This window comes from Simochromis diagramma, unplaced genomic scaffold (genome assembly GCF_900408965.1).
Source record: "Simochromis diagramma unplaced genomic scaffold, fSimDia1.1 OVJJ01000343.1, whole genome shotgun sequence".
NCBI classification, from domain to species: Eukaryota; Metazoa; Chordata; class Actinopteri; order Cichliformes; family Cichlidae; genus Simochromis; species Simochromis diagramma.
Window position 1 is genome coordinate 667,301 of NW_024386831.1, and position 24,460 is coordinate 691,760.

The window sequence follows — 24,460 nt, forward strand, 5'->3', positions numbered from 1 at the left end:
TCACACAGCTAATACATAATAATCCCCATTTGTTCACCTTCTCCCATTAAGCCCTAAAGCTACAGACAAGTTGAGACCAGGACTTCAACTGCAACGCTACGATGAAGTGTGTTGTATCTGTTCGGGTGGGCAAAACTGCTGGGTGTCTCAAATCAAGTATTACAAGGAGTGTGATAAGAGGACACAAGCAGATGCTTAAAACCTTAAGTGGTTCCCTGTAGCCACATTCGGCTCGAAGTTTGTCTAAAGTTCTCCGTCAGCCTGCCGGTCAAATTGGCCTATACAGTAAATTTGTTACCTGTGGCAGGTAATTGGCAGCTGTGCTAGCAAGAACGCAGACAAGTAGGTGTTGTAATCCTGAGCTAGATAAAACTGTCTGATAGCCGCTGGCAGTACGACACAGCCCTTTGAAGGGGCACTAGTATTTATGTCGGCCAAGTTTGCTTTAGGCATGACAAGTGGCTTGTTTTTCCCCTGAGTGTGTGGTACAAAAACCTGGCACAGATCCAGCCCTCAGAAACACACTTAAGCCTAAGCAATGATTACTAAAATGCTAAATAAAAGAGGGTGGTTATGTTACTAGCTAGTAAATTGTCCATCAGTATGTTGCAGAAATCAAAGTGAGACCCTGTATCCACTTGTTTTCGTGAACGCCGAAGAAGGCATTCGAAAAGTTTCATTCTCTGTGATCACGTGGGAGCATCGCAGCCATAGGTCATCAGTCATTCATACTACAGTCAGGACAGAAACAGGCACTGGGAGGAAGATGTGGGTAATAACTGTAAGACAGCCCTGAAGACAGCGGGGTCCTCCCTTTCTTAGAAATGACCAGACTAATGACTCACTAAAACTGTCAGCGAGTTTGAGGAGGGCCTTGCACAATGAGTCGGAGCAAGAAATGATTAAAGTTTTGGCCACCGTAAGGCTGCTTTTAACCTTCTAACATCCCGCAGGTCTTCAGCAACCTATCTGTGGTTAGAGTTGGGCTTTTTTGTTGCTGTTGTTTTAGCCACATGCTAAATAAGCAAATTTTGTTGGCTATAAACTATACAATGTTATATAAGATTTTCCATTTGGGTGGTCCGATTAAGCAAGTGTATAAAAAGGAGTGGTGTGTAACTGAACACTAACCCCAGATGAGTTGCCAATGACCTGTTGGATGTTAAGAGGTTCAAACTGAATGTTGAAATGTTCCCATTTGGTCATTTTGTTCCCATATTAGGCCTTACTTTACATGTTCAAGTGTGTGATTGAAGTGATTTTATGCTGGCCTTGTTCAAATCTGTCAAACATTACACGCTAAATGCCTCGAGTTAGCTCTCTCGTTCACATAATCTTCTCGTTTTCAGTTAAATGCATCTGTCAGCAGCACTCACTAGAACAATTCGAAGTAATAAAAATAACAGAAATGCTCTCTTTACGAGTGACGCCAAGCAAACTCTGACACTTCAGCATCTCCATGGCTGTTGTGTGAACAAGTGAGTGTTTATATGTGTGGTTTTGACTTTTGGCAGCATTGACTGCAGGCTGGGTACACATCGTGTGTGTGTGTGTGTGTGTGTGTGTGTGTTAGGAATGGTTAATCTTTTATAGAGGTATAACCTAATTTATCAAAAGTTTATGGCATAAATCAAAGTTAATGAGGGAAAAAAATCAAAAATCAGGCAGGATTTGATGAAATGAATGTGACTGCTCCCGTTTGAAACTCCTTTCTGTGGCTATGAAAGGTGGGTCAAGGACCTGGTAAGGCTGAGACGTCCCCCTCACCCCATCCTCCCTTCAGAATTTCCCTGCTCAGTCTTTCTTTCAATGTATCTGTGCGGCCGCCAACCTGCACCCGGGCCCAGCCCTGCCCAGGCCCTCGCTCCATTTCCAGTAAGCGCCTGCAGACTGCCGGCCTTGTATGAGGGCCAACTTTCTGCCGTCCCCTTCAAACAACCATAAAGAGCCCTCTGTTCTGGACGGGAGGGGAGAAGTGAGAAGAAACAGACGCTCCATACACAAAAACATGCTTTGCCCGATCTGCCTGTAAACAGCATACAGAGAGGCTGGCACTGCCTCCTCAGATTAGTGCCTGGGTGCTTCACTGAAGGACTACCTGGGTAAGCTGGCACTGGTGCTGTCTCAGAGCGGACTCAAAGCCCATCATAGTAACTGGGAATCCCAGTGTTTAGCTAAATAAAAAGGCAATCCAATGTGTCCTGAATGGACAGAACAGTAAAAATACCTGCCTCAATGCAACACAGGACTCTGCTGAGCATGTTGCATCTGTAACTCCATCCTGGATCGAAGCTGAGTCCATAATGAAACATAGTCAATTTCATTTAGGTCTCATTAAATCTTAAAATATAATAGTTTATATTCTATCTGCAATAGAGGGCAGATATCCAAGCCAAAATCTGCAGATATCTGACAGTTTTTGTTTATGGATACAAATGCATTAAATTAAAAACTACATAAAGATGATAGCTGATGGTTTCAAGCACTTGTTTTACCTACTTACCTGCAACCAAAGAATGCAAACATGATCAGAACACGAATAAAGTTAAAGCACAAAGCTTTTTAGTACTAAATATCTCAGCCACTGATGCTGCACAGTCATTTGTAGGTGTGTCTTTATGTTTATAGACATAAGGTCAAATGAGCTGCCTTTAATTGTAACCACAGTGTGTTTTCACTGTTGTTCACTGAATGCAAAATCAAAGTTTCAAGTGTGAACTTCAACCCATCCTCTTCCACTTATCCAGTTCAAACTTGATTTGAAAATAAATGTATTTAATTCCGGTTATAATAAAAATGCCAAACTCTTTATTCTCACCTATTTTCCCACATTTTACTTTAAACCTTTATCCATCAGCAAAGTTATTTGTTTCTTGGCTGACAGCAAACCCGCGTGCTGACACACAATACTCGAACTGCAGTAAATCACTCAAACAGCCAAAGAGTGTGTATGAGGCCATGATAATAAGGTGAAATTTACTGCCCCTGCCTGTCAGGTGGTTGCAAATAATAGTCTTGCTTGGCAGGTACCATTATTGAAGCCTTGTCGGTCCACCCTTTTTCTGACAAGATGTTACTTGAAGTCTGTGTGTTTTCCCGAGGCTCCAATCACAGAGGCTTAATAGCAAGCTCTCCGAGGAGCTCTGAGCTCTGGAGGAGCCCTGCGTCTTAATCAGGAGCTGCCACTTAAAGAGATTTCCATCATACCTGAACACTATGGGTGGCTACCCAGTGGAAATAGACTAAGAAATGGAAAACAGACCTAATATAGATGTCTTGTCATTTGTCCTGGTGATGATGATACTTGAGGAGAAAAAGAGACAGAGGGATAGGAAGCCAGTGTGAGCCGGTAGATGACATGCTTTCAAGCAGGTAATTGCTATTTGTCTCTGTGTTCTGTACTGTGTGATTACATGCTCTCTGTTGTTCCATTGTTAAAACGCTGCTGTGAGAAAAAGTGATTTGGACAAGGTACGGCTTGTTGAGCATATGAGTAAGTGCATACCACAGAGCATGTACATTACAGCGCCGGTGGTGGCAGATTTCACTACGATTAGTTAGGAGGTAAAGAAAAGTGGATCGTTTTTACGGGCCAGAACAGTTCCAGTCCAATATCATACAGAAACAATAAGTTAAGCAAACATGCTCTTTTTGCTTTGGTCTCCCTTCAATTTCAGCCTTTAAACACAAATGTGAAAAATTTATAGTTTTTATTAAGACTGTGGGGTCAGATGAATTTATTATGTCAGACTTTCACAAACCAACAACCCAACAGGCGCTGATTGGTCAAGTGTGTGGAGGTAAAAAGTGAAAAGATTAAACTGAACAGAAATATACTTGTTCTGCCTGTTAAAGGATTTGAGGGAAACCCTGTTTAATTAAGAGGACCCAGAACTCAAAAAGAGCCATTCAACCAATCTGATAAATCTCGAACAAGAATGAATGTCTCCATCTGGACCGTCTGAGCAAATAAAGATTCTGAAAATGATCAGTTTTCTTTACCAAAGGATGCTTTCTGTGTTCCCGGGGAGGTCACATAGAGTCAGCTCCCCTTCTGACTCCCTGCCCTTTTAGCTGCCCAACAAGTTAGTGTTTGCCTCTCTGGCATTTTCCCTACTGGCTCAGGGTGGGATGAATTATGATGCACCACACTCCCTTCTGTACTTCTGGGCAGCCAAGGCGATCAAGATAAATCACCATGCTGCCCCACAGGGGATGTGGTGAGATCCTGCCTTGGATGTTTTTGGGGCCCTGATCAGGATGCTGAGGATTTGGAGCTGATGTGATACTGCACTCCCTGAGAAGCATGCACTGTGCACACAAAGGAGAGGCCTTGTGGAACTATGTCAGACGATTGGATAATAAACTAAAACGAGATGGGATTTTAGAGTGGGTAATTATCCATTATTCGTCTCCGCTACTGTCACATACCATTTAGTTTTTTCTGAGTGTAAGAAAATTACACTGAAACCATGCGATAAACCGTGCAAATTTCAGCCTATTGATTCGCAGCATCCCGCTCTTTTGATTGATGGCTCTCTTGTCTTTTCAGCCGCACATTCCTGGCTGCAACTCAGGGGAGCCTCCGAATTCAAACATGAGCCGTGACAATGAGTGGGTCCTGGAGCCAACAAAAAACAACACAAGATACCAACATGTCTGTCAAAACCACCGAAAACTAATCGACGGAGTCGAAACTCCAAAGTCCATCCTACCCCGCCTCGCTCCATGTTACCCAAACCAAAACAATGAAGGGCAAAAAAAAAAAACAACAGCAGCCCAAATGGCTCATGCATAAACTGTATTTAATCAACACATTCCGAGCTGCGGGGCTGCGGGCCGTCAGCAGGCTGATTGCCTGGTGAGCAGCACCACATCTGTTTGTGTACAGGGGCGGTGTAGGCCACAGCTCTGCCACACAAAAACCTTGGGCATATTTCAACTTTTCAGTGCTGCAATTTGCCCCCAACTGCTTCCCAAAAAGCATAAATACAGGCTGTGGAATGAGCGGGGGATCTGTTTTTCTCATCCACGGCGTTGTCATTGAGGTTCTGGGAACGGAAGGCTGGATTTCAGATGCTAATTACTCGGTCAAACGTACTGGCACGGTGGCTGGCTCTCCTGGCTTGTGGGTTTGCACAGAAGATGCACATATGCAGCAAACAGCACACAAGTACTGTATCAAAGTCCAAGTTCTACTGTCCGCCCACCAGAAGCTCTTCCTAATGTGTTTCAGAGCCAGCTCGGATATGGCACGGAGACCACAGTGTGACGGTTGCTACTTTTAAATTTTTGGACCAAGCCTTTAGAAATTTGCTGAAAAATGCACATGACATTGAAAGCCTGCATAATTCATAGAAAGTTGATACATACTTGGCCTAGATACTGTTTTATAACAGTCTTTTGTTCTCCGGAGATTCGAGCAAAGGATCACTTGTGTGATTCCAATGTAGCCAATGTAGATCACAATACCAGCTTGCACAAATATCCTAAATGACTGCAGCAAGGAGCAGGCAGTGTAACGTGTTCAGCCCTGCGATACCTACAGAATCACAGGATGGAAGAAGTACTGCAGGATGGCAGCTTTTATAGAAAGGCCTTCAGACCTCATTATGTTATATGCAAACAGTAATGAAGGATCCATCAAAAAGGATGTGCAACGCTGACATTCGGGAACCATCGTGACCGACGAAGTTCCACCACCAGGTGCCCTGCGCCGACGGCCTGCTCCATTTCTCCAGTACGACACGCGGTAATTAGGTGAATTTGGTGCGGGCCAGGGGCAAAGACAGCTAGATCAAGGCCTTGATGAATTAGTGGGAGCAGTCTGTCAGAGTCACATCACATTAATCACAACAAACCGGGTGCAGAGCCACACTCTTGCCCCCCCTCCTTTCTCTCGCTTTGCTGGTGATGAATAGCTCTGCCTGCACTGTGTATCACCTGATCTGGCTGAATTTAAATGTAACAGCACAATTCCCACAAAACCTCTATTGATCTTATTCCTGGGTTCCCTTCTAGGGTTCGAATATTTTAGATAAGGATGAAGGCGTGGTAATGTTAAGCAGGCCAGAGTTTTATGGTACGCTACACTCATAAGTCACAAAATAAATGAATCTTTGTTTTTAGGTCAGGTTAGAATACATGTGGTAAAAGTGAGGGGAAAAAAAACTTCCACCCTGTTATAACAAACCATTCAATCAGTCAGTGCTCTTATTTTCATTTAAAGGATACAAAAAAGATGTTGCAGTGTTGCAGAAACACTTTCTTTCAATGTTTGGACCACTTTCTCGGTAGAGCCCACATTTATGTGATGCCAGCACCAGAAAGCTTCCTAAGTCCTAAACCATGGTCCACGAGGGCAGACACAGAATGACACATTCACAATTTTGAAAGCCATCTAGTAGACTGGATTAGATTCTTTGATGGGGTGATTCTCTTGACCGTGTCTGCAGTGGCAGCTGGCTTTACTTTCAAATTGCTCGTGACGTCCCACGTGTTACGCATACATAACAACAAGATACCTACGGTATATTTTTTACTGCCACAGCTAGAGTGCTGGATGGAGTGGTGGTGAGATAAACCAACTGACATGTCACACTGAGACAACTTTACATATCACCAAGTCCTCCAACTAAATCACACTAGTTGTTTGTTTAGACTGGTAGCCTTTTACAACATGGAAAACTCTGAATGTGAGTTTTCCATGTTGAACCCCATCCACAGCTGATGACTTACTGAGCTAATGTAGTTGCACTGTGTGAAGAGTTATTACGGCTTGATGATTCATGTGATCTAAGATAACGAGCCTTGTTATGAGCAAGCGTTTGTGTTTGTTTCTTTTTGTTCTCTGCTTATTTTCAGCCCTCCTTAATAGTATGTATGTCTTGTATTTTTCTCTTTTTTAAAAAGAATATAAATAGAATACAAGTCCTTTTAATTTGGGTTTGTTACACAGCATGATTCCCAAACTTTATGACAAGCCCAGGGACATAAGCTGTAACTGTGAACCATTAAGAGCCAGAAAAATGTTATGACTTTACCCCATTTTACCTGTTTAGCTGATATTCACTTACTAAGACTCCGCTACTAATGCCACACAGAATGTGTTGGATATTAGACATTGAATTAAACATTAAATTTCTCCCAACCCCCATAGTTGGCTGGAAATAAAGTGTTTCAGAGGACATCAATAGATACTTACCCGTGCATTGAATGGAGTGGGTGTGGCTCATAATGGTACCGCCCCTCGTGGTGTCGCATGTCAATCGGTATAGGTGTGTGAAAAGTGGGGAAAAGGTGGTGCGCCCCTGCAAACACAAAAGACAGAAAAATGTTAGAGAACAGCATTTCTTAACGCTCGCCGAAAAACTGGAATACAGTTACTGATTAGTGGCCGCTCCATTTTACAGTTCCCATAATGCAGGAGTAATTAAAACCGACCCATATGTGCCTGAAGAACCTTCATTAACTGCTCCCTCTCCGCCCAATAAGACCAAAGCAAGTTTTACACAACAATGAATGCTGCTTTATGTGTCAGACCAAAAATGCACGAATCTGCCATTTCCTGCCATAAATGCTCTGATGGCTCAAGGGAAGTCTCATTAGAACAGCCGTTTTTCATTAATTACTGTCATTAGAGCAGCAGATCATAGGAAACTTTACCGTCATGATTTAAGGAGGAGGAGAGGTCTAATCACACATAAAGGCTGGCTAATTCTCTCCACTTTAAAATGTTTACATCTCAGATCTTTGATGGAGAAAAATATGCCGTATCTCAGCGGGACTTTTTGTGAATCTGACTGGCAAATCCAGTTGTTTGTTCACTATAAGAGGAAAAAGACAAAGAGCTGTGCAGCAGAGTTCTGTTCTCACAAGGACAAGTAAGCCCAAGACCAGAAGGGTTAAAGGTCAAAGCAGATCATTATCTCAGCCTAAGAAAAACACTGGCATCAAGTGTCAGGAGGAAACTGGTGTAGCACCAATGGGATGCAAAGCAATATTCACACATGTTCAGCCCAAATTTAACCAGTGCAAGAACGTCTTCCTCACTTTGTTTCACTTCTTAAACTTACTAAACTTTTTATTTTTAGTTCTGCAGTTTCACCTGTTAGTGAAAAATGTTTTTTTTTAACTTGCTGTGAGAGCAGCTGGGAATAATTAGTATTTATGGGTTTTGTTTTTTTGTATTTTTAAGAAAAAGAGCAACAGTTGTATGTATAGTGTATAAATATAATATCATTTCATTCAGTGTTTGCATTGTTAACAACACCTTTCTCTATGAGATGTGCCTCAGGTGTGCTAATTCACTTTAGCCAGCACTGTGAAAACAAGGTGTGTAACAGGACTCTGTGCCTGCAGGCTATGGCTAAATACTGGATGTTGTTTTTAGGTGACGGCAGTTACAAAGACAGACATTAACCCTAATAGAGCCTTTTGTTAGTGTGACTGAGGCAATCATTGTGATGTTGCACCATCTTGTTCTTGGTTAATTTGGATTGGCTCACACATGACCGGTGGAGGACAGGTTCCCTGAAGGCAGCTCTGAACTGTATAACATTTGACAGGAGTGGAATTTTTTTAAGACCACGCATTAACGCTCGGCGATTATTTTACCCTTTGAAAACAGACTTTAGACAGGCCCGGTTTTACTGAGGCGTTGCCCTAGTGACGCTGTTGAAACCATGAGATTAAGAGAAGAATTGTACAAAACAATTTAAATAGATTTTTAACTGCAGTGCAGCACACCCATATCTCTAATTTTACAGCTCAGAAATTGTTTTAAAAAATGCTCAATTTTTGGTGAATTAAATTCTTGGATTTTATTTGGCTCTTACTTTGCACCAATTAGCATGTATATGTATCTCTCCCATACGGTCTATGGATATGGCTTAATATCCAGGCTAGCTAGCAGTTGATAACACAGAACTCATCTCATCTGTCATCCAAATATAGTTAGTCTGGCTCCCAGAAACCAACATGGTGGCAGTCAGTAAAGCTAACGAGACTTTACCCTCTGGTTCCAACTGACATTTTAATGTCCTGATGTCTATGCCATTGTAATAATGTAGTCAAAATAAAGCAGCCACACATATACACATGTTCTATACTGTGCTACAAGATTTTCATTTGTAAAAAATTAGCAAATAATAAAAATTATTAGTTCAGAGAGCAGTGAAAAAAACCCCTGTAGGTTTTATTAATCGCTGAATGTGCCCAGAACAGTGAGACCTGATCTAGAAGACAAATTGAGTTGTAAAAATTTGTCTGGTGCCTCTTCTCCTCCTTGAACTGTAAAGGCCAAGGGCTTGTTGTTTCTATTGAGACCTAAGTTGCTGGTTCTCAGCCACTGACCTGCCCTCATTTTATTTATTTATTTATTTTTGAGCAAGACGGTCAGACAAATCCAAGTCAGCTTCTGGTGACCAAGCCAAAACAGGCACCCAGTAAGAGAGAGAAACGTAGAGCTGGGGAAAAGAAGTTTGAGCTTTGTTTCACAAGTGGAGCCAGAAGTTGGTGATTTGTGTGAGGGGTGCCCCCTGCTTGTGCTTCCTGGCACATCTCTGGTGAAGAGGATGATGAAGCTTACTTTTTCTTTACTTATTATATTTTGTGCGGTTCTGCAAAGCTAATGTACGGTGATTAAGTCTTTTTGGATAATGTATCACATTCTACAGGAAGAAGTCTTGGTGTTTCTTCTGTAAGGACTAATGCCCAGGACATTAGAGAAAATACATGCACAAACACTAAAAGAACCAGCACCAAGCAGAAGCTCCAGAGGCTGCATGAAGCCTCTCCCCACCCCCTCCCAGGATGGTGCTGCTGGATGTGGGGGTTATAAGGGCTGAGCAGGACCTTCCATCACCCAGACAGCTGCATTGTTTGCTGGGCTGCAGGGACAACTACCGACAGGTACACGGCTGGGACGATTCACACGCCTCAGCTTCTTGATTTACCGTCCGTCTGTCCCCTTTGGGCGTGCTGGCATGTGGGGTTACTCCACCCTGGGCTTCATATAGCCAAAACTGTGTGGATGGCATTAGCACAGTGTCCCAAAAGCAATCAGTGTGCCAGAGACATGGAGGATAAAATAATCACAGTGACAACTTGAGATTTGCTTACACAGCAAGATTGTACCATGGATTTACTGCTTAAAATGTGATTTATTCACATTTATTTATTCAGATAGAAGCCTTTGTGTATTTTAACTGCATTGTGGTTTCTGAGTGTTTGCACAAACACACATTTAGTGGATCTCTGACATCACAAGTGTTTTGCTTCTGCTGTGTCATTGCAAACAGTTTAGAACTCAGCATCTAACATTATATCTAAAAGTACGTACCATGGAATAGCCGTAGGATTGTGAGTCAGCTATTTTTATTATAGCATTCATTATCATTCTCAATATGCAGTTAAGCGTGTCGTGCACGGAGCACTGAGGGACTTTTGTTTTGGCACAGTCTTATGCAACACAGTCCCACTGGAGACTGGAAAATAGTTAGGACATTTGGAATATTAAGTTGTGTTCCCCTTTTTATTTTTACTCACCTCAATATGATCTTTTATCAGATCGGTCTCATATCTACTTATTCACCGTTTAACAGTTTTCCACTGTTAAGGATATAACAGTAACACGAGTGACCACATGATTTATTAATAGAATTGTATGATTGAGTTTCAAAAAGATCATGTGTGTTAAAATGCAATCGTTGCCAGTTTAGAGTTGTTTGCCAGGATTTACATGTCCCACTGAACCCCTCACAAACAAACACTAAACAAACTTCCTATTAAAATACTAAAGTTACAAACTATCGTGAACAAACATCCATTTTCATGCCGTGAGACCCGGCTGTCTTATCTCATGAATCAAACCCGGCCACAGGGACTTTTGACCTGGAGTCGTTTTCAGTCTTCACATCTGCTCTGAACTCTGGTAACATGTTTGTTTTAAAACTGAACAAATCTTTGCTCCCCCATGACCCCCATAAGAAGGCTCCAGACATGCTAAACATCCTGCCAAGCAGCAGGAAGAGCCCCACATCAGTCCCTTCTTTTTAGTTTGCATCTTGAATCCTCGGTTTGATCTCTCACTAAAGACAATGGCAGGTGTTCGATGTCAACAAAGGCTACTTCGAGTCTCATGACTCAGGGGAGGAAGAAGGAAAAGCACTTTTGCATTATGAAGTCCCAGATCAGGACTACGCTGAAGTGGAGAGCGGAGTGGGTTCATATCTTTGAGGAAGTACTCAATGATAATAATAATAATAATAATACCCTGAAAGGCCAGAGCAGGCCAGGAATAATTTTCAGGAAAAAGGCTTCTGTTGTGCTTTGATAGAAAGAGGCGGGGAGAAAGATGGGGGGGAGAAAGCAGAGGAGTAGGAGCGGTGGGGGTGCGCGATTCAGACAGGAAATTCCACTAGAAAAAGTTGGCCCGAGTCCTAACTACACAGCACCGTGCCAACGGCTATACACAAACGCTCATGTGCTTGCATACACACTCACATTCACAATTACACAGACAGACACTGATTTGTTCTGCAGTTCGGTCTCCGTAAGCAGACGTCCAGAAAGTGACTGAGACAAACGTGCCGCTCGGAGCTTCAACAGAACTGCCCTTTTCAAACACACACACTGCAGCAAGTGCTATGCTCAAGGTTAATAAAAAAGTGTGTGTTTAGCCTAATCCGGGAATCCTGCAGTACACACACAACATGAAACCTGCAGGTTTAATTTGCAAGACTTCGCTTCCTCTAGGGCAGTACATGGGCGAGTGATGGCGACAGAAGGATTAGAGGCTTACAGGAGAGCACGAAAACCACTGCCATGTTTGAAAGGAAGTCTTAACAGGGTGGCTCTTTACTTTTAACTACCCTCAGGGAAGGTAAAATGATACCTTTTTTATTGATAGGGGGATTCTGGGCAGAAGGTAAGTGGATTAGGCCAGTGGTCTCCGTAATGACACAAGATGGTTTGAGCGGAAATTCATTAGTCCCTGTGAACTCCTGCTAAGTCTGTAGATGTTATGGTGTACACACCAAAACGCTCGCAGCCTGGAAGCACTGACACAATTGTTTTCCAGAGGTTTTGAATCATCAGTGTAACTATGTTATGGAACATCAGGATATTGGATATTTCAAACATAATAATGTCCAGTACAGGTTAGATTTGTTGCTGGATCCTAATACTTCTGTACTGTAGACTAAAGTTTTTTTGGTTGGACAATTTAGTCAGTTTTGATTCTTGGGATCAGATAATATGCAGCATTTAAAAACTTCTGCTAATCGTATGGTTTGTTTGTAACCCCTAAAGCTGGTTAGAAAAAAAAGAGGAGGGATGTAATAATAGGTTGGTCAAATTACATTATCAGCTTTCAGCTCTGTTTGGGTCTCCAAGTCCTAAAAATATAGCAAGGCTTTTATAGTAGGTTCCTGTTTGTTGAACTGAAACTGAACCGAATCAGGGGAACTGCAGTACTGACCACCACAGCTAGAACTGCTCTACATATGAATCATGCGCATCCATCAGAAATCTCTAAAGTTGAAGCTGAAGGATCCTTAGGTAGACTTGACAAAAACTGTTGAGCTGGGTCCTAAACTTTGCTGATCAGGATAGTGACACAAGAAAAAGCTGGTGAGGCTCAGCGAAGAGCTGCTACAAACGGAGCCAACTGAGGTGGTGCAGCATCTGAGCAGGATGATTCCTAGATGGCTCCTAGGAATTTCAGTGGTACTGGGAGGAGGCCTGAAGCATACTGGGCGATTATGTCTCTCAGCTGCCTTGGTAATACCTCAGTGTCCATCCCACCAGAAGAAGAACTGGAGGAAGTGTCTGAGGAGAGAGATGTGTAGGTACGGTGTTGATACTGTTGCCCCCATGACCCAAACCAAGATAAACAATAGACAGTTGGATAATTGTTTATATTAAAATTTCTGTAAATAGGCTGACATCTATTGATATTATTTTTTTTTTATGATATACTGTGTGCATGTCAGTGAGTGATTAAAATCTTAACAAGTCTGTTGCTGATCCTGTGTTTATGTCTCATTGCCATGACACCCCCACCCCCACATATGTTGAATCTACTCGCCCAGACCTCTGCTGCCTCCGATCCTGTCCCGGCGTGTTTACAGATCCCTCTCAGGCCCAGCTGGCTCCTCTCTGCTGTGATTAGTCTCTGTCAGTTCAGCACGTCTGCTTCGGCCAATCACTCCTCAGTCTTAGCTTTAACCCCACGAACCCACCACCAGTATGATCCATCACCTGGGCTACAAGGTGCTGCACCGCCTCCCCTAATTGTTCTAAAGACTGAGCTCTACCAAGACCTTACCTCACCTGGGTTGCCATTAGCTACTGAGCTAATATCTCTCTTTGGTGTAAAAGAGGTGCTGAGGGGAAACGGGAGCAATTTTGTCAGTTTTACCTCCAGACTTTTTCCAAATTTCCATTTTTAGCTCTTTTTCTAAAGAACACTGGCTACATTTTTGGCTCTCCACCCACTGAGACTTATAATGGACTAAAAACACAAATATGATATGCACCACTAAGCCTGAATCGTGAGATTTAGCAGGATTTGGTGTATCCTGTGCTAACATTCAGGTAGCCTACAGCAGGCCTCTCTCTGAAGACTGATGGGGTGTCGGGATAATCAGCTTCCTGTACAGACTTCTGATTTATTGCCTGGTCACTTTAGAGCACAGGTGTGAGGCAGATCAGGTAATTAACACACTGGGTTTGTCACCGTTCTGTAGGTCAGGAGGATGTAAGGAAAAACCGGAAGGCCCCCTTGTAAATGTGTTTAACATCCAATGGAGTGATACTTGACATAATGAGGTGTCGCGACCACATTTTCTGCTTTTCCTACTTATCAAAAACTGGGTTTATGCACGACCTCTGTCCGGTCCAAACAGTGTTAGCAAGCACCAATCAAGCCAAGTAACCTCAAATGGTAAGAGCTGGCAGGAAAGCTTTGTCTGTCTCCCATGAGCCCTTTAACCTCTCATACACAGCTGATGAAGAGGCTGCCAGTTCACACAAAGAGCGTCCTCAGCGGTTCTATGACAGCATCCTTTACCCAAAAGCAGCCATCCGACCCCCCTGAATTATAAACTGGGCTTTTTTCTTTAAAGGAAAGAAGGGGAAAGACAGAGGAAGTGCCCAAAATGGCATACAATGTGTGGGAGAAGGAGGCAGCGACATCAATCTAAAGCTGTCCCAGCTGGGGTTCACCCCGAGGTGAGGTGTCCCCCATGGGTAAGCTGCTCCCCAGGTCCCGGGAGGACTCGGCTGGGGAGTATCTCTTGGACGGACCTGGTCTCCATCAGATTGCCTGTCTTTGGTCTTCCAGAAGGATACACACTTCCCCTTACTGAAGACATAGGCTTAGAAAGGCCAGAGGTAAATTGTTTCAGAGGAAAAATAATTTATGTTTAGAATAATTTACACTGCTGAAAATGTTTATATCCATCAGCGTGGAAGTTATATTAAATAAACGACTGATGTCCATTAGTTTCATTGAGACATTAATAGCAGCAAAGTTTACAACAACTCTAAAAGCAGGTGGGCCATTTCAGCCTCGACTGCAGGACACAGCCAACATCCTTCCACTTTGCTTAAATGCATGTTTGCATTAGAAAGCTACACAGTATAAAGAATTCACTGTACTGTACTTATTTGTTAGGGTTAAGTTTTGTTTTAGTCACATGTTTAAATAGACAAATTTCATGAAGCCGTAAGGCGTTTTCCTTCAAATGAAGTCTCACAGATGTTCCAAAGAGGCAGGATGTTAACTTAAACCCTCAGTACCTAACCTTAGATGAGTCGCTGGTGGATGCTAAAGGGTTTAAACAAAAAGATTTTGAAGAGCTCAAAAGCAACAGCTGACTGCTGGTGGTTCATAACACAGGGATGAGCATCTTAAGTGCTAGCCCCTGCACTCTCAGGTCAGCTATCCTGATAAGATAAAACATTAAGACTGCGCTGTTTATATACACACAGACAAGCCGGATCTCACAAACCCCTCTCTTGTCTGGCCTCTTTCTTCGGGGCAGGATTCAGCGTGGAAACTCTGTGAATTGGTTTTAAAGCACTAACAAGAAACAGCTGTGAAGGAGGTCAGAGGGCCTCCAACTAAACGGATCGGCTCGCAGGTGATCCACAGTCTGATAATGCTGCCCTTCTCATCCTCTTTTTGTGATGCGGCTCTTGTTTCAGTCTTACATAAAAATGTAGCAGACAGAGTTTAGCAGATTATTCATTGTATTTCTCAAAAAGTGTAACCGGATAGGCTTATCAGCGAAGCATAAACACTCAGAATCAAATGAACAATCATCAGGTCAGCAGTGAACCCTGCTAGGGTTAGGGGTTTATGCCTATTGGGAACCTCTAAATTAAAAAGCTGTTACAAGGAAAATTGAAATGCTAAAATATTAGACATCTTCTACTTTCTGAATATTTGCCCAGTTAACATGTGGCTACAACAAAACCCAACCCCATCCCCAGAATGAGCCACTGGTTACCTGCCTTTGTATGACAAGGGGCCTGCAGGTGCCTCCTCATTCCTCAGGCACTGTTAGAGATCTGATGTGTGTGTGTGTGTTTTGTTTCCTTAAGCATTTCTTTGTGCAAACCATTCTCCATGTGCAAACACTTTTGGATTTTAGAAGTGCACAAGAGGCATTACGCTATCAGTGTTAGATATCAATCAGTGGTTCAGATCTCCTCCCCATAGTGAAAGTGATCAAACAGCGTAACAGTGCTTGACGTCTCTCCAGTTGTTCTTCAGCCTAAAGGCCAGTTTACTTGGCCTTAATGCAAGTATGGAAGCCAAATAAACAAGAATCCCTATGAGTAACACATGTCCCTTTCATCAGGGCCTCGCTGCCAACGGGGTCGAACCATTTACAAAGGAAAGAGGAGGAGGTTGATGCGTGTTACACTACAAGTCTGTCTTCAGTAGATTATACACGGGCAAATGTGAAGGGCATGAAGCCGAGCGGTGGAAAGCTTAAATCAGAGAGGAAAAAGCGAACATAGAAAGCAATCCTCCCATGGGGGAAATGACACTTGAGTTTGTGTACATATCAAAGAAAGTTTGCGTTGTTTCTGCAGAGCGCTACTTGAGCATTTTCGATTGTGTCGCTGTTTGTGTGTGTGCGCGCACGTGACTGCGGTTTGTGACAATTGACAGGCGAGCAGATGAAAGCTCCAGAGACGGGAGCGAGTGGCTAGGACATTACTCAGCAACAACAAACAACAGCCCTCAAGATAAGGCGTGATTTGTCACCGGAGCTGCAATGACAGCAGCGTGCATTGTGTGATAAAATTAGCTAACACGATACTTCCCTTGTGTGACACTCTGAGAGTTGAGTCACGGCGGGGTGAGCCTGCAGGGGAATCTCCTTTATCTGACAAACACCTTTATGGATACAGACAGGAAGGGCTCTCAATCATGAGGAAGTGGCTCTAGAGTTTTGTAACTTTTACATACTAGGAGCTTTCCTTTGGAATGGGAAGTATCAATTCTATTTCAGTCTAAATTATTTTGATGGAACAATAATAATAATGATAATGATAATAAATGATGAAATGTAACAAACAGGAAGATAAATTGACCACTTATTTTGTGCCGTTTAAAGATTTTTTTGCATGTGTAAAAAATGTTTTTCACACTTCCTTGTTTATAGTAACACTGAGAATCTGCCCAGTTTAACCACAGACCTCCACTGAGCCGCCTGACCCGAGCGACCAGCCTTCAGCTGATGCCTTGCTCAAACCCACTTCAGTACCAGCTGCTGAATGAGGACTTACTTTGCAACAGATTTTCCCAGAACTCAAATATGAAAATAGGGGATAATCCTGTTAATTTGTATTTCTACAAAAAATACGTCATAAGAAAAGCAACGGCCACACCCGAAGCCCAGCTGCAACTGCCAATAGGACTGCACACCGAGGCCTTTGCGTGCTATTTTTGGAGCACAGCCAACTGTGACTCCATCGCTAAATTCTGCTCACACACTCCTCAAAGCAATCGTAACAGCATAGTAAACATGTCAGGGGGTCAAAGCGGGCTGTACACGTGTCTTCAGCTCACCTCCTTTAAACACAACGCCATGGTGGCAAAGAGAAATATTGATTCAAGGCAGGCTGGACAAACATCACGCATGGGTCTGAAACACTTTTGCACCACCTGAACTTATAACTTGACAGAACTTTAATATGACACAGACTGTATCATAAAATACTATATAGATCTGTATATATAAAATGTCATAAAATGTCCTATTTTTGACTCTATATGATGTCATCGAGAGAGGAACTTCTTAATATGGTCATCTCAGGCTAAGAATACCACTGATTTGCTGTTCAAGCCTTCAGATTACTTTCAGAACACGAGTGGCTTAAAGGGAAAGTAGATTTAAAGGGGGATATCTAGTTTGCACCATCTAGGAAAAAGGAATTGACTTCTAAATTGATCCACCAGATTCCTATTGGCATTCTTCACCCAGCATCTGGACTCCATTGTGGTTTCATTGACTCTACACTCGACATATGTAGCCTTACAGTGTTTCAGTGAATATGTCAAAACATGCAAATGTCAAAATAAAATAAGCATTTTCACAGTGAGTGGAAACTTCAAGGCTGCTTTGGTGGAGAACTGGCGACGACAGCCATACAATCAGCTAGTTGACAATGAAGAAAAAGCATGTGTGTTCTGAACTTTCTAAAGTCCTGATGTGTGTAACTTGAAACTACAAGAGATCCAGGCAGCAGAGCAGTGATTGCAGAAATTTGTCTCGTATAGGAAATTCATCTCAGAGTGACAGACCTTACATTCTGAGGATAAAGGACCAAATTAAAGAGCTGCATTTAATTTAAAATTCTGTTTTAAACTATTTTTTTCTCTTAAAGGATCCCATGTCTATAACATATTTGTCATTTCTTTCAGCTCATGGTTGTGGTAAGAACTCGTCTTCCAGTGTTAGCATAATGACTTCATTATGACATTAATCCCCGATGTCATACTCATCAGAATTTGTGCACAGAGCATGCGATCAGGACGGCTATAAAGTACACTTTTATGTATTCTTATAGGACTCTTACCCATATAAGAGATTGAGGATGGGCATTTGGAAGAATATGATGTCTTTTGGCTAATTTTCATTTTCTGTGTGTGCATTTTTTAACGTTGCTAATTTGGTGGAATGAACCTCATAAACAAGCACTTCACAATACTGACATATTTAAAATACAACGTTTTTAGATCTTGTTTAAGCTCTAAGACTGTCTCCACCACAAGCTCCTGAGAAAAATACCCAAACTTTACTTGTTCATCAACGAGCTGGTAACTTATAAAGTTAATAATGCCATGAAGTGGAGTGTCCGAGTTAACAGCTGTACACACAAATTTCCAGAGATTCTCAGCAGTATGATTTGGGCATGTCGTGCTGTGGAAACCTGGCATTTTGCGCTGAATGTTGAGTGCCATACAACAAAATGCAGAAGTCTCCATTCATGTATTTTTTCAAGCTAACAAGCTATCCTATGCCACTAAGCTGGGTGCACATTGCTAGTTTTATCATCAGTGCTACAGCAGACCTGATCATATCTCCAACTGTGTAATCACTTGGAGGCTGCAAACCATGCTCCATCTTTTTGCTTTATTAATAGTTAATAGTTTTCCTAGGTGATACTTTTACACATACTAAGATCGTCAGTCTTTTATTGGTAGACACCCTATTACTATTGGCGATTCAAAGTCAGGACAACTTGGCCTCCGCTTCTTGAATTTTTGACACTTTTTGTTGTGTTTTTTCTTGAGAAGGAATACTTCATTCTGGGTGTACCATGTTGAAGCCTGACATCATTATTTGTGACACAGATGTTTGAAGTTGTGTCATCATATCGTAAAACTCTGTCATTTTTATACTGTAATTTAAAATCTCTACTGCATTGTTAAATTGCAAACCAAATGTTTTTGCATACAAACATTGGGTTAGCCATACTTGACTGGACTGTATGCGCACTCTGTCATTGAGCCCACATGTAGACTGAATCAGTGCTGGAGAGCTTCCATCAACATAGAAAATGAAACATTTGGAGAACAAATTTAAGAGTCTGGCAGTCAAATGTTTTTACTGAGAGCACAACGTGGTGATAACAGTGGCATTTCATCAGACCTTGATGTTTTGGAGGGCTAAAATAAGACGCCCTAATGTCTTAGTGATTGTGCAACTGACTAGCGACATAGTGAAACAATTACAGTGTGGACTCATGCCAAACTCCAGACCTAATGTAGGGCAAACTCTTGTATGCTTATCTTGACTCGATCCAAAAAGGGAGGGCCTGCTAAATTGTATTTACCGTCTGTTTCCAGATATGAATTCCATTTATCGTAATGAGAAAGTGTTATTTGATGCCTTCTTAAAGAATTTTCCAGAACGAGTTACTGAAAAAAACAAATAGTAAATACAGATGGACCTATTTTATCAATCTTTTACTATTTAGTTTGGGTTTTCCTTCAGTAAACATGACTGGCGTCTTGAGCAGGAGATGGGTCTTTCTACAGTTTGATTACTGTGGCATTTGTTTTTCCGGGCCCTTGATTAGAAAGTATTTTTCCTTTGCTCTGCTTCAAAGCACTAATATAAAAGCACATTGAAGTTTTAACAATCCCTGCCTGGCTCTCGTAATGATCCACATGTGGTACAGTTGTGATGTTCAACAACCAACCCATGCTCTTTCTGTGGAGAAAAGGGTGCCACATGCTGCCACTGTATTATTCTTAATCTACTTTTATAGGCTCCACATTAAAGTTCACAACAAACACTGTGAGAAGTGACGCCATATGCTGAGGTTTGGGTGCTGGGGAATGAATCATGACTGCGGCAAAAAACCATAAAGACGATGGTGAATTTGGCAGCTCCACTAATATCCAGTGTTTTTCTTTCCAGTGCCTACTAGTTCACACCCCGGATTGTGTTTGGCCCAAATGTTGCCTATATTTGCAGTTTTTTGGACCACATTTGGTTTTTACTGCTAAGTCAGAGACTCACTGTTTCAACTCAGCCATACATCCACCTCATATGGGCCAAATGCCAGCTGTGTTGCTGGATTTGGGTAACAGAGAATTTTGGGGGCATATCTTGACCGTACAACTCTTCTCAGTGGTATAAGTAGCACAAATCTGTCTCCTGTCCATGTTCTCTCTAAACCCATTAATGTTTCTAGACTTTTATGTATGTCTCAGGTAGCTAGTTAGGTTTTTCTCTGTCATCTTCTCCCAGACTGGTAGCTAAAGGGTTAGTCTTACAGCAAACACTCACAGCTTTGCGGGGCATACAGTATTCATTATATCTAAAATCCATTCTGCTTTTTTCAGTGTGAGCCCGCACACCAGTGGCGCTGAGGCATGCATTCATTCCTGAGACGTACCGTGTCACGAAAAACACCACTGTCCTATTTCTGTCCATCTAGCATTAGTACCATTTGACACTCCAGCAGAGCTGTGAATTTTGTATATTCCCCCATGAATTGGTGATAGCTCTTCTTCTTGTGCGGTGTTGTGAGTCACACAGCAGACAAGGAGGAACATTTACTAGAGTTAGCATGAAGATAACTTTTCAGTACACAACACAGCCTGGTAAGAAAGACAGACTGTGTTTCAAGGTAATGTCCTGCAAAAAAAAAGCACAAGTCTCTGGGTATTTTATCTGAACTCAAACCCTGCTATTAACCTGAATGCACCTGACGACTTGGTGGACTTTAAGAGGTTAGAATATACGTTCACTATATTTATTCTATCTAGTCTAAGGATGCTAAAGAGTACCAATTAAAATATGATGGAGCCTCAGCAAGCACCTATATGTGCTACTTTGGCAGTGAGACTGGGCTCATAGTTTTGATAACTAGTGGAACAAATAAACTTCAATTTTGACTGACCCAACAGGTTGTGGAACACATTTTATTTACACTGTCTGCCAAACCTGGGGAGACCAAGCAATCCATAAGCTCAGTTTTTCTACCATACAAAGACTTTATTTTAAGCAAGCCCGCCACCGCAGGTCTTATTGAAACAGGGTTATGTTTCTATAGCGATCTCCCCCCCCCATCAGACCGCCACTTGTCAGCTACTATTAGAGCTAGCGGTTGCCTCTGCTTACATGTGGTACCCATCACCCCAGACCACGAGGTAGTGATCGGGTTCAACTGCTACAGCTCTAGGCCCCCAGGGACACTTGGTTCAGTGAGACCTCGGATCACCTCCGGTTATATGTGCCGTGTTATGACAGGCTAATAGTGCTAGTCACTATGTGGCAGTCGAGTGAAAGAGAGAAAGTTAGTTAGACAGTGGACGAGAAGGATGAAGGTTAATGTGCATGCAGATGTTGGTCTTCATAAAAAACAGTTTAGTGGTGCTTAAAGAAATAAAGCCTGTATGTGTTTAGAAGTTTTGATATTAATAAGATTTTGAACATCAAGAATATCTTAAATGTCAGTGTTTGACATGTCATTGAGGATGTTCAGCGTGGTTTGAGTTGTTACTTTTATCTGTAACTTTTTGAAGGAAAATATTTTTCAGAGCATTTTTGGTGAACATGAGACTACAAAAACACCCAGCGAGGCCAACAAAAACCACTGTATGTAATAGGTATGAAATTTCTAGTGTGAAGAGTTGAGCTAATGTGCTCCATACTCTCTCACAAATTCTTTAAAATTACAGAAAATAATTCATAAATATTCAGGTTAGTATGGTGAGCTGCTCTGATATCCTGTCCTTATATGAGCGTGAGAGTCACCCAAAATAAAAGCTGTGTATTATTGTTTTTTCTCCATCTGCCCCGTGGAGAAGTTCAGGGGCAATTACACCGTCTCGATTACTGTGACAAACTGCCAAAGCTAAACTTTAACCAGTCAGGACAACACACACATACACACACAATTTTCCACAAGACCCATTGAACAGAATCAGCAACAGCCTGGTACATTAATGCACACCTGCACAAACAGCTTCGCTGCTGTTGAATGAGCTAGTCAGCGTATCCTAACAAAGTCATAATTTACCTTGAAATATACTAAGAAAAGCTTTTACAAATGGGTTTAACATGGCCTGATTAGCAGCACTAGCTAGTAGCTTAAAAATCTCATCCACTAATCAGTAGCAGTAACAACCAGATCACAAACACTAGACTAAACTACATGTCAGGACTAAAATAACAATGTGGATTCATAATTGATTTTGCTAGTGAGGAGGCTAGCTAAGTATGCCAGCTTGGTGCTATGTTTGACATCTAGAAAGTCGTATATATCTTAACAGTAGGAAAATGTTAGCTGATGTTAATCAAAAGAAAGCCAGTGTTAATTAGTGAAACCCTTTTCCCAAACATGAATATGAATGATGTACTGGAAAAACTAGGGTCTGCATCAGCTGCGGGTTTTAGTCATGGAGGGAGCTTCATTTGGTTTCAGCGATCAAAACCTCAGTTTATATGAGAGGGATGGAAAAAGCCTGAAATCTGATTTCTTCATAACGTCAGTGATTTCTTTTCTGACGAGTTTATGATCTCTTTTGAAGTCGTGTTGAAATAAACGTAAATTAAAATGCTAAAGCAGGGGATGAGCTAGCCTATAAGTGCACTTTTCAGCTAGCTAGCCTTTGCAACTAATAGTTTAAAATCAACCCATCCTGAAACTCCAACTTCAACTGATGTACACAATTGATTAAGTCATGTTCTAATTATTTCAGCTCCAGTCTGTTGAGGTACTGTGATCCCTGCTGTCTTTCAGGGACTTTGGAACTTGTGTGAAAATGTGTTGAGATTAATCAGCTTCCATAAAAAGTTTGGACACTTGTCACTTCAACTTAAACAGCACTGAAAATATATGAAAACATAAACCATGTGCAGATTTTTTCAGACTAAATACACAACTTAATGACGTGTTGATGGATAGCTCTGCAGTATCCATATATTTTACCCTTCTTGGAACATTTATAGGTTAGGTCAATATTTGCTCACGTCTGTCATTACAGCTTAAGGTTCAAGCACCCAGTCTGGATGTTAATTGGCTTGCTTGTCATGTAATGGCTTTTGCATTCAATTTTCCAAAAGTTGGGATGATTTTATTAAGTGATTTCCAGTCTGTAAATGGTAAGGGACCCCATGGTTTTGGCAACCTGAACCATCCCCCCCCCTCCATTCTTTGGGCCACGACGCCTATGAGTCTGCACCAATGTAGCTTGCCTGGCCTCACAGGAAGGAAATATTACCTGGAGCGGAGCGTTAATTGGAAAGTGCCCAGACGCCGTTGAGTGCTAATGAACAGCCAAAATGGCCACAGAAATGAAAAAGTAAAAAATCCAGATTGAGAGCAAGGGAAGAAGAGGGGGTCAAAAACTCACTGAGGCTCTCTGTGAGCCCTCAGCCTCTGTCCGAGGCTTACGGCTACTTCCTCCTCTATAATAAGGGGTTATCCCCCTGCACAATGGAGAAATTAAAGTGTAAAACCTTGCAAGGCAAATTACAGCTTTTCCTCGGCGTTAGAGGAAGTGTCTTGATATGTAAACAATACCCCCTCTTCAGCTGAGTACCCTCTCCCTCTCTCTTTCTCTCTTCCTGTCAGTCGCCCCCCTCACCCCTTCCCCCCTTCCCTCCTTCTTTGTTCCGTGGGAATTTCAGATGGGCCAGATTCTCCCTAAGACTACAACTCTGTTGAATAAAGAGGATTTACAGTACCTTTATCGCTTAAGCATCTCAAACCTGTTTCGCCAAAGCTAACACTTAAAGAATGTGCACAGCACTCATGCAAAGAGCATAGACACAGTTTAAACTATCTGAGGTTAACTAGATCTTCTCCAAAACTTCTTTTCCACTTCTAATAAAGACAGGAAGATAGTCATGATTCCAAAATGAACAGTTTAAATCATGTATGCATTCAAAAAGCCGTGCGTATTTTCTGCTGTGCACCTGGAAAGAAAGTGCCTCAGTCTGCACAACAATATCACACAGCCTTTCAGCAAGACAGCTTGTACCCAAGGACAAACGAAGAGCAGAGCCAAACCTCTACTCAGTATCATACAATTCAAACATAGCTTTTTTGTGCATGTGTATATTTCAGTAAAAACATAAGATTGTCACAAAATCCACTGATTTAAAAGCAACCTAAACTGAAGCAATACAAAGAAGATGCAGTTGTGAAACCAAGGGCTAAGCTAACGGACCAACAACAACACAAACGCACAGAACTGTAAAGAAGCTACCAAAGATGAGTTAATACTAGAACATAAAAATGATGTGGGATATCAACGACTGATAACTGTCCAGTTATGGAAGCTTGTCTTTTACAGAACATAATACAAAGGAAAAGATGACTGAGGCACTTTAATTTTATAATTACACAGCTTGCCCAGCAGTGCAGTTCCAACTCCTCTGTTTAATCGTGTCAGTACTGTGTGCAGCACATG

General features: G+C 42.0%; 1 protein-coding gene and 1 long non-coding RNA gene across 2 annotated transcripts in view; one reads left to right on the plus strand and one right to left on the minus strand.

The window, feature by feature from the left end:
- The window catches only part of gli2a (GLI family zinc finger 2a), an 84,794-nt gene that overhangs the window by 30,765 nt on the left and 29,569 nt on the right, over positions 1-24,460 (minus strand). Inside the window, exon 3 of the mRNA XM_040027424.1 lies at positions 7,205-7,310. Within this exon, the coding sequence (XP_039883358.1) occupies positions 7,205-7,310 (106 nt within the window). The remainder of the gene's footprint in view (positions 1-7,204; positions 7,311-24,460) is intronic.
- LOC120730856 lies at positions 2,773-13,020 on the plus strand. The gene is made up of 2 exons (XR_005695223.1): positions 2,773-4,393; positions 4,553-13,020. It is a non-coding gene; the product is annotated as an uncharacterized LOC120730856 (long non-coding RNA).